Source organism: Sinocyclocheilus grahami, unplaced genomic scaffold (genome assembly GCF_001515645.1).
Source record: "Sinocyclocheilus grahami isolate Dianchi unplaced genomic scaffold, SAMN03320097.WGS_v1.1 scaffold1425.1, whole genome shotgun sequence".
NCBI classification, from domain to species: domain Eukaryota; kingdom Metazoa; phylum Chordata; class Actinopteri; order Cypriniformes; family Cyprinidae; genus Sinocyclocheilus; species Sinocyclocheilus grahami.
The window spans coordinates 208,669-220,299 of NW_015506604.1; the positions used below are offsets into that span (position 1 = coordinate 208,669).

Here is an 11,631-nt window from a genome sequence, read left to right on the forward strand (position 1 = left end):
GAATTAGACAGCCTTTGCACACAGGCTTACGCTGGTAACTCATCAGTGGACTTTCCTCGTTAATATTCGCAATATTTTTTCGCACTTTTCTCATTCTGTATTTCTGACGTTCCAAAAGCGCCTCCTGCTGGCAGAGAATCAATGTGCATTTTCAATAATCCCGTCTGCAGTGTTTGTTCAGACCAATGCGAAAATCCACCCACATAACCCCGTTTTAAATTAATATCATAATTTATACTTCTGGCTCACCCCTGGTTTTAATGCTCAATTGTGAGGTTTATCATTTTAAAACCTGTATCTCAACTGTAAATCAGTTGCTATTACGCGGTCTACAGCATGAAAGAAAGCCATTATAATATGTACATGAAAAATGTAGAAACATTGGACACAACTATGGGGCACCATTGTGCAGCAGCAAGCATCACAACAAAAAAGCATCCTCAAGGTTGATCTAGGAAAATGTGTGCAAATGTATAGGGCCCCATTCCTATATTTTGCCTTGGGCCCCCAATTCACTAAATCACGTTCACCTCTTTTCCCTTCTGACTCTGCATTCCTGTCTTTATGAATGAACCTGAATTCATCTCTGACCTTTTCATGAGCTCACTCTCAGAAATGACTCTTTTCTATGACGACACTTATGTTTCTGTGTCAGCTTTAAAACTACTGCAGGTGTTTTAAATAGTTGCTTATCAGTTTATGTTAGTAAAACGTATTTGTTATGCTGTGCTGTGTTTTATGTATCACATGTATGTATTTCTGGGGTTTAGCAGGTTGATTTTTCTCTGGCCGTGCAGGCTGTCACTGTAAATAAGAAATTGACTTGCGTGGATACAAACAAACAAAAAATATCACATTTTACCAAAATGTAATTGCAATAATTTTAACAAATATAGTACACACATATGCATATGTTTTATTTCAGCTATTAACTGTAACTAATTAAATTAAATTAAATATGCCGTTCAATAGTTGAACTATTGAATAGTTGAGTTGCAATACTTTTATTCAGCAAGGATGCATTAAATTGATAAAAAGTGATAGTAAAGACTTATTATTGTTAGAAAAGATTTATATTTCAAATAAATGCTGTTCTGTTGAACTTTCTGTTCATCTGTGAATCCTGAAAAATAAAATGCATCACAGTTTCATCTGGGCTGGGCTTGCTAGTTGGTTTTTAATATAAAAAAAGTTGTATTTCTGGCAAATGTAAAAGGCCTTTCACACCAGAAGTGAAGTTAATAAGCCGCAGGCTGAAGGAAATGTACATTCAGGTCTGAACAGTAGAGGGCGCTGCTCAAACAAACCTTTACATGCTGCCATTCTGAATTGCATGAAGAAAGTTCAACACTCTTCAGCGAGAAAAAAAAAAGTTTATCTAAGGTAGAGCTGTGCAATCAATCGAAATAAAGTTTCAATTTCGATTTTGGCCTCCAACGATTGTGAAAATACAGTAATCGAGATAAAACGATTATTGCGCCCCATTCCACCCCTTTTCCAGCGGTGCGCTTTCACTCCATAAGAGCCCAATTTGACGTGTGAATCAGTCAAATCATGTAACGTGACTTTTGCAAAATGGGACGTGCTTGATTTATTAAAGCCTATTAGATTTATTCATGTTTCAGAGACGGAACAGAAGACGGACGAGTAAAGTGAGCGTTTAGCTTAAGGTGCGCCTAAACGGTCAAATACACACAAAAATGCTTGGTGATTATTCACATATACCCTCGTCGGTTTTGTTTTAAGTGAACGTAAACAGTTGAGAATGAAAATACGTGAAAAACTGTAGTTAAATTGAATTCGTGCGGCTCTTAAAGTGACAGCAGCCTAATATTCCTGCTGCTGACTGTGTGCTTCATATTAATCAAACAACAAAAGACAAAGAGAAAATCACTCACTGCTCCTCACTGAAGGACTTTTGTAGCTTTAATAAGAAACAAAGGAAGTTTAATTCTTTTTTAATAAAATTTCTGTAGTAGGATGTTTGCTGAATAATTTAGACTTGCACTGTTTGTTTCATTTGCATCTTTTTTTCTATTGTATTTGTCCTTGGCTTTTTTTTCTGACCTTTTAATAATTTTTTAGGGCTTTTTTTTTGTTTGTTTTTTACTAATATTACTTACCCTAGTATTCTGCTGTGGTATTGAGAATCGTGAAATGTAGCTTAGATTGTATAATTTCGAAATTTGAAGTAAAAACAGAATGGTTTGACTTTGAGTTTTGTGAAACTCTGCATAAAAAATATCTGCATGAAACAGAAACAGCAGACGAGCTGAATGAGACGCAGATTCACTCTCTGCCAGTAGGCGGTGCTTAAAGCGCTTCCTTGGTTTCCGCTGTAAACAAAGCAGCGCTGCACTTATGAACTTTAATATGCCTTATACAGAGGCAAGAGGAAAAGAAAAAATACCATCTAAACTTTTCTAAAGACAGTAAGTTCCCCTCAGACATGCATTCATATAAACTCCTGCCCCTAACTGAATCACGATTTATTTAGCATCTCAACCGATTTGAATCACATATTTAAATAGATTTTCAACCGGCTCGCAGTTAATCGTTACATCCTTCGTTTTTATTGATTTTGAGGAACGCTGAATCTGCTTTTGTGCGAGTGAGATATGAGTAAATGCATGTTCGCATTAGTCTAGAACTACAGTAAGATCATGTTCACACAGCGCACACAACGCATCTGCACTCACTCCTGATTTCTCTCAACATGAGCACAGGAGAGCTGCCAGTCAATACATGAGGAAACAAAGTAACTGGTGTTACTTATTTGAAAAAGTAACTCCGATATTTTATTGCAAATAACGGGTTACTTTACAAGTTACTTGAAAAAGTAATCTGATTACATAACTTGCCTTATGTGTTACCACCAAGTCCATCTGTGTAATCTGACCCAGCGTCTCTCTCTCCACCCGACAGGTGAACCTGTTTTTCCTGCTGAACATTGTGCGGGTGTTGATCACCAAACTGCGGGTCACTCACCGCTCCGAGACCAATGTCTACATGAAGGCGGTTCGCGCCACCATCATCCTGGTTCCTCTGCTGGGCGCTCAGTTCATCCTGATGCCGCTGGAGCCCAGCGGACGCGTCTCTCTAGCCGTCTACGACCTCTTGATGAACATCTTTGTGCATTTCCAGGTAATGAACTTGAGCCTGTAAAGACATAAGCATCAGCGTTTTGTTTCTGTAGCTATGTTTCCATCCAAAGATGCAAATTTAACTTATGCGCAAAACTGGAATGTCGCATAAAACATTTGCGAATAAAGCACCGCTTCCATCCAACGAGTCAAAAGCTGTTTCCATCACCCTATTTTAATGCGCATTTTGAAGTATCGCATGAGAAACGAGTGATGAAAACGTTTTTTTAATTCGCAAAAACTTTTTTATGCTCGCTTGAGGTGGTTTTTGACTTGTGCGAAAAAGGGTTGATGCAATTATTGGGAGATGGAAATGCATTTTGCGAATAAATTCCATTCATTGTGTTTCGTCTGCTCGCTCTGAGGCGCAAGTAATTTATTATATATGAAAATTATTATATTCTCCTACTTTTCTTAGAGATCTATAGTGCCAGTTTATCAGGAAATTACGGTTTTGTTCTCTTTGAGTTGTTGGATGGAAACGATGCTTGTTTGCAAATGTTTTATGCGTTATTCCAGTTTTGCGCATAAGTTAAATTCGCAACTTTGGATGGAAACCCGGCTACAGAGCACAAAATCGTCACTTCCTGATAAACTGGCACTAAATATCTCTAAGAAAACTAGGAGAAGACGTAACACGATAAATGCAGTCATTGCTTTTAGAGGTGGATGTCTGCTGTTTGGGAACGCAGTCGTGTAAGACAGTAATTATACAGAAATACTTTAACGACAGACTTTGCTCAGGCATTTCAGAACGACCAAAACAACATATAGATGCTGTGAACGAGATCGGTCCGCTGCTAGTCAATTTATCCCGTCTCATCGCACAAAGTCAATGCGCATGGTGGAATTTATTCGGTAAATGTGTTTCCATCGTAGTTTATGCGCATTTTTCTTATCGAATAAAATGTTTATCCTACTCAGTTGTGCTCATACGTTTTTATGCGCATTGTTAGAATTTATGCCATCTTGGCGTTTCCATCCAATGGATTTTTATGCAATTTATGCGCATTGTTAGAATTTATGCGCATCTTGGCGTTTCCTTCCAACAGATTTTTATGCGATTTATGCGCCTTGTTAGAATTTATTCGCATCTTGGCGTTTCCATCCAATGGATTTTTATGCAATTTATGCGCATTGTTAGAATTTATGCCATCTTGGCGTTTCCATCCAATGGATTTTTATGCAATTTATGCGCATTGTTAGAATTTATGCCATCTTGGCGTTTCCATCCAATGGATTTTTATGCAATTTATGCGCATTGTTAGAATTTATGCCATCTTGGCGTTTCCATCCAATGGATTTTTATGCAATTTATGCGCATTGTTAGAATTTATGCCATCTTGGCGTTTCCATCCAATGGATTTTTATGCAATTTATGCGCATTGTTAGAATTTATGCCATCTTGGCGTTTCCATCCAATGGATTTTTATGCAATTTATGCGCATTGTTAGAATTTATGCCATCTTGGCGTTTCCATCCAATGGATTTTTATGCAATTTATGCGCATTGTTAGAATTTATGCCATCTTGGCGTTTCCATCCAATGGATTTTTATGCAATTTATGCGCATTGTTAGAATTTATGCCATCTTGGCGTTTCCATCCAATGGATTTTTATGCAATTTATGCGCATTGTTAGAATTTATGCCATCTTGGCGTTTCCATCCAATGGATTTTTATGCAATTTATGCGCATTGTTAGAATTTATGCCATCTTGGCGTTTCCATCCAATGGATTTTTATGCAATTTATGCGCATTGTTAGAATTTATGCCATCTTGGCGTTTCCATCCAATGGATTTTTATGCAATTTATGCGCATTGTTAGAATTTATGCCATCTTGGCGTTTCCATCCAACGGATTTTTATGCGATTTATGTGCATTTTTAGAATTTATGCGCATCTTGGCTTTTCCATCAAACTGATTTTTATGCGATTTATGCGCATTGTTAGAATTTATGCGCATCTTGGCGTTTCCATCCAACGGATTTTTATGTGATTTATGCGCATTGTTAGAATTTATGCGCATCTTGGCGTTTCCATCCAACGGATTTTTATGCGATTTATGTGCATTTTTAGAATTTATGCGCATCTTGGCGTTTCCATCCAACGGATTTTTATGCGATTTATGCGCATTGTTAGAATTTATGCGCATCTTGGCGTTTCCATCCAACGGATTTTTATGCGATTTATGCGCATTTTTAGAATTTATACGCATCTTGGCGTTTCCATCCAATGGATTTTTATGCGATTTATGCACATTTTTAGAATTTATGCACATCTTGGCGTTTCCATCCAACGGATTTTTATGCGATAATCCAAAATGCGCATAAAAATAGGTGGATGGAAACATAGCTAGTAACAACTTAAATAAATGCCTGCTTAAGCACTTTCCACTGCATGTTTAATATCACTAGCATAAAAAAGTGCTGTTATTACATTTTAAGTGTTTTATTAAACGGATGCATTTCTTTCAGACCTGTATGAGTGTACAGCAGTGTTATTTTAGTGTTATCGATATAACATTATAAGGTCATTCCGTGTCAAATCAACCAAATATCAGAAACTTCCCCGGCTCAAATGTTTGATTTTGTCCAATTTTTTTCTGTAGAATGATAAACATGTATAATGATGAAAGCCAAAATATTAAATGTCACAGATGAATATTTACGGAGTAATCCACTGTTTTGTAGAGGGGGGTCAAAATGACAATTTTCACATGAGATTCGGAGCCAGATTACAGGGGGGTAAAAATGACTTCAGAAAGATGGCAGCATCAATATAGTATTTTCACACAGAGATTGGTTGCTCTTTTAGTAACATCTGTTGACTTTAGCAATCTGTGTTGCATTATACGTACATCAGTGGTGAATATGGGGAAAAAACACTTTTCAAAAAAAATTTTTTAAACGGTATTGCAAGCTCACACTTGACTGAAACACGAAATAAATACAAAATAAATTAGTAGCTATGGCCATGAAAAAATATGTGTTGCAAAATGATTGCTTTTGCTCTGTTTCATTTATATTTTGCAATTCTTTATTTTTGTTTGCAAAAAGCACATTCATTTTTTTGCTCACTTTCATTTGCAAACCCTTATTTTCTTTTGCAATACTTACAATTTTTTTGTGAATATATGTGGTATTGAATTGACTCCATATGTTTCCACCACTGAATAAAAAATGTAATATAAAAATTATGGCTTTTCTCACAATTCTAACTTTGTTCTCGCAATTCTGAGTTTATATCTCACAATTCGGATGTTATCAGAATCAGAATCAGAATCAGAAAGAGCTTTATTGCCAAGTATGTTTGCACATACAAGGAATTTGTTATAGTGTCACAAGCTTCCAGTACACTGAGACAACAACAACACACAGATAATAAAAGTGAGATGTGAATAAAATACACATGCATAAATATAAACCACAAAAAAAAAAGCAGAGTGTGAAAAATCCTTATTTGTCCGGGAGAGCAGAAGAAGTTCGTCTGTTTTGTTGGGTAGAGAGCGGAGATTCGCCAGATGGATGCTCGGCAACGGCGTTCTGAATCCGCGCTTCCTGAGCTTCACGAGCGCGCCGGCTCGCTTCCCCCGTCTGCGCGTCCTGAAGCGTTTGATCAGCGCAGCAGCTCCGCCAAGTACAACGTTCAGCAAAACGTCCGAATAAACGAAATCCGGTAGAAGATTGTGTGGTGTGTTCTGCCGAATGTTCAGCAGCTCATCCCTGGTAAAACTGATCGTGTTTGAGAAACAAAAAACAGGAAAAACTAACAAAAACAGTACAAACACTGGAGAGCCAAACACTGCGGCTGCCGTCTGCGGCGCCATCAGATCCATAAAGGATGGATGGTTTATGGTTTATGTATATAAACTCATAAGGATGGTTTATGTATATAAACTCATAATTGTGAGATAAAAAGTTTCAATTACGGTTTTTTGTATTCCATGACACTTTTCAATTCAATGGACTTTCATATTTAATTCATGTTTATTTTATTTCAACATTATAGTTAGCAATAATAAGCTGGTCTAGCAGTGTGTTTTCTTAAGCGCTTGTTTTGTGTTTCTGCAGGGCCTCCTGGTGGCCGTAATCTTCTGCTTCTATAATGGAGAGGTATGACTTAATTATTTCATTAATTAATAATTAATGCTTCATTAATTAACCTCATTAATCTTTATTAAAGCACTTTAGATGAGCATAATCTTTTGAGGATTGTAGTGGCCCGCTATTTACAATAGAATAATCTAGCATGCAGTATGTTTTTCACTTCCAGCATAAAGCAGGAGTACGGAAGACTTTGAACTTTGACTACCAAATTATTGAATCAGACTACCAAAAATTGTTAGACATTTTTACACGAAATTCGATTAAAATGCAAAATAATATTTTCATCCCTGTTTTTATTTCCAATAATAACTGAATGCGTGATTTCATTTAATCTGAAACATTTCTTGTTACATACTATTTGAATATACAGGTGCCTCTCAATAAATTAGAATGTCATGGAAAAGTTAATTTATTTCAGTAATTCAACTCAAATTGTGAAACTGGTGTATTACATAAATTCAATGCACACAGACTGAAGTAGTTTAAGTCTTTGGTTCTTTTAATTGTGATGATCACATTTAACAAAAACCCACCAATTCACTATCTCAACTAATTAGAATATGGTGACATGCCAATCAGCTATATATAAACCTTGAGATATAACGTAACATTGTTGTGTATAATGCCTAATCAGAAGCTTGTTCAGTAATGGTGACAAAAACTTGATTATTAAAAAAAAAATTCTTTCTTGTTAAAGGTCATTTAAATAAACAAATATTTGAATATCCGTTTTTCATGAGCCCAAATATTTGAGTACAATCATTTTGAAAAATGCCCATCCCTAGCAATTTCTGAGTAAAAATAGTTTCTATACTTCTTTTTTTTTTTTTCAGCATATCATGGTTTGAAACATTAATTGTTGCATACTGTTTCAGTGTTGTTGTTGTTTTCTACATTTTGTATGTATTGTTTATGAGTATAAATGCTACAACCAAATTGCCTTCGGGAAATGAAATAAAGGCAAACTGAACTTAAATTATATTTAATATAATATTCTATACAGCATATATAATGTATAGAATGTATATAATATTTATATATTATTTTCATTATATTATTATTTTATTATTATTATACATATATGTTATTTATTATAATATATCTATAATGTATATAATAAATATTATTTATGTATAAATATTATTACAATGTTTTATATAGTGAGCTAGTGTTCTATTCTGAAGAAATGGCCGCGTGTTCTGGTCCCGCAGGTGCAGTCGGCACTGAGGCGTAAGTTTGCGCAGTATCGCGGTCAGCGGAAGCGCTGGCCTCTGGTGACCACTGACTCTCACTGTAACTACCACACCAACTCGTCCATCACCGAGACCAGCCGCGCCACCGTCAGCCTGGAGCACGACCCGGCCAACACGAGCGGCACCGCACACGCACTCGCACTCAACAGCCAGAGCAACGGCAAACGCTGCTCCAGCGACGGGCCCAAGAGCTGCGACGTCCTCGAGTCGACTGAAATATGAGCGTCTGTCTCATTATACGCACTAATGCCACCAACGCTACAGTGCATTCCCAGCTAACAAACGTGTGCTAAGAACGTTTTGCTAACGTTCCCTTTAAGTTATGAAAACGTTATTTCTAAATGTTCTTTGAATGTTCAAAACGTCAAATTTTTAAAGGGGTCATCCGATGCCCATTTTCCACAAGTTGATATGATTCTTTAGGGTCTTAAAGAAAAGTCTATAACATAGTTTGGTTACGAGCTGTGAACGTTTACACTCGAACAGACGTCTTAAAACATGTCTATACTTTATTTAATAACATGAAAAATTACAGCAGCTGGTTCGCCACAATTAGCATCAAATTCTAGCTTGCTAGCCACAACATGAAGTGTCTTGTGTTGTTTTCTCTTCATAAAGTGCTTCAAATACATTATGTATGATTAAAATGTAAAACTTCTGGGGTTATGATACAGTAATGGTTAAAATAGGAATATCACGACACTTTTACATGATACTAAATGATCACCATATTAGCATACCATGAAAGTGGGACAAAACGGTGCAATATAAAAAAATAATAAAACCTTATACTCCGATAAATTAAGCTACATTTATGTATCTTACATGTACTAAGTACATGTAAGATATCTATGTTGTATCTATGCTTTGATACAACCTCCCAACTTTTCTCGTTTTTATCAAAATGTGCTTTTTACCTTACATTGTGTTAACACCATCAGACACCAAAAACACAAATTAATTTTCACTCACGTTATGCAAGACCTATAAGAAGTATAGTAAACACTATTTTGACAGAGGCCACAAAAAAAAAAAAAAAACTTCAATATGTATAAATATATTTATTATAAAGATTTCCGTCTGTGTTTCTTGAATTGGACTGTGTAATATAACTTTAACTTGATCTTTAACAGCAATCAAGATGTTTTTAACGTTTCTAAACATATTCTCGTGTTAGCAGACAGATTATGTTTTCATATATGTGTCCCTGCAGCACAAAAGCAGTGTTAAGTCGCTGGGGGATATTTGTAGCAATAGCCAACAATACATTGTATGGGTCAAAATTATACATTTTTCTTTTATGCCAAAAATCATTAGGATATTAAGTAAAGATCATGTTCCATGAAGATATTTAGTAAATGTCCTACTGTAAATATATCAAAACTTAATGTTTGATTAGTAATATGCATTGCTAAGAACTTCATTTGAACAACTTTAAAGATGATTTTCTCAATATTTAGATTTTTTTGCACCCTCAGATTCCAGATTTTCAAATAGTTGTATCTCAGCCAAATATTGTCCGATCCTAACAAACCATACATCAATGGAAAGCTTTCAGATGATGTATAAATCTCAATTTCGAAAAATTGACACTTAAGACTGGTTTTGTGCTCCAGGGTCACATATTACCAACAAATATAAAATATCATAATGAAATATTCTCAAAATATTCATCTGACGGTGGTGACGAAAACTTGAAGTTGTAGTCATTTTAACTATCAAATACATTGAATCAGTTACTGTATTAAAACAAACACAACAAACATTGAGTATGTTATTGTTATTGTATGTTTATATGTTATTCTCGCTGGCTGTGCTTCCATTTCTTTCTCTTTTTCCTCTGTTCTCTCTTACTCAAATCCTTGATTTGCTTTATTTTTCCTTCCTCATCTCTCTGTTTCCACCTTTGTCTCTCCTGTCTTAAATTTCTCATTTAATTCTGGCTGTGCACTGATTTTTTCTTTTCGCTTTTTCTGATACTCTCTGTTCCTTCGTCTACGCTCCTCCAATAAGGGGATAATTGTGTTAAATACATTCTATTATTAATCCCTCATAACAATTACAATTGAAAATATTTTCAATTAGCAGTTACAATTGCTGGACGTGTTTTGTCCCATGTCTCAAGAATCAGTGACATATAAAACACAGTAGTAGTACTTTATAGAAGCACTGCGATGATTTCGTTTTCAAACAAACTACAGTTAAATGTTTCCTGATCTTTTGTCAAACTCGAGCTAATTTAAAGCCCAAGAGCTTCATCGCCTTCAGCAGAGCTTATTTTATTCATAAACTGTGAACCCAACAGCTGTGCCTCTAGAGGCCTCAATAATTCATCTCCTCAAACATCCTTCATCTGAGGTGAAATGACATGCTTAAACAGTGTGAACGACTGTGAGGAGATGTTTAATTAATGAACAGCAGCAAGCTATCAAAAATATGCTTTAAGAACGTTTTGCTAACGTTCCCATGAATGTATGAAAACGTTATTTCTACATTTTCTCTGAAAGTTCAATTCGTCCAGTTTTTTAAATGTTTAAATTTAACATTCTCACTTTGTGAACGTTACTTTTGAATGTTCTCCAAGCCATCTGAACAGGGGCGTCGCAAAGAATTCTGGGCCCTGTGCAATGAATTTGCTATGGGGCCCCCGATCACGGGCCCCACAAACCTCTGGGCCCTATTCACTCTGTCACCCTTTTCCCCCCACTAGCGATGCCCCTGCATCTGAAACTAGTAAGTAGTTCTATCAAAGTTAGGCATACAGTATGTCCAACTAATGTTTCAGGGGGGAAAAAATTCCATGAACGACGTATAAATAACGTTTTTGTGCTAACATTTTGAGAAAGTTTTTAGCGACCAGATAACTTTAAATGAACGTTACTGGAGAAGTTACTGGAAGAATGTTTGTTCATAACTTTGAAAGAACCTTGCCTGAACGCAAGCCGACGTTCTGAGAACATTCTCTGTTAGCTAGAATAGAATAGAATAGAACATAATAGATGAGAATAGAACAGAATAGAATACAATAGAATCGCACAGAATATAATAGAACAGAATAGAACAAAACATAATAGAATACTATAGAATAGAACAGAATAGAATAGACCAGAACATAATAGAATAGAACA

General features: G+C 35.8%; 1 protein-coding gene across 1 annotated transcript in view; it reads left to right on the forward strand.

Annotated features, from left to right (window-relative positions):
- Positions 1-8,842, forward strand: part of LOC107570190 (calcitonin gene-related peptide type 1 receptor-like) — a 37,683-nt gene extending 28,841 nt beyond the window's left edge. Inside the window, exons 10-12 of the mRNA XM_016256397.1 lie at positions 2,926-3,144; positions 7,215-7,256; positions 8,462-8,842. Coding sequence (XP_016111883.1) covers positions 2,926-3,144; positions 7,215-7,256; positions 8,462-8,725 — 525 coding nt within the window. The 3' untranslated portion in view covers positions 8,726-8,842. The remainder of the gene's footprint in view (positions 1-2,925; positions 3,145-7,214; positions 7,257-8,461) is intronic.
- Positions 8,843-11,631: the final 2,789 nt, after the last annotated feature.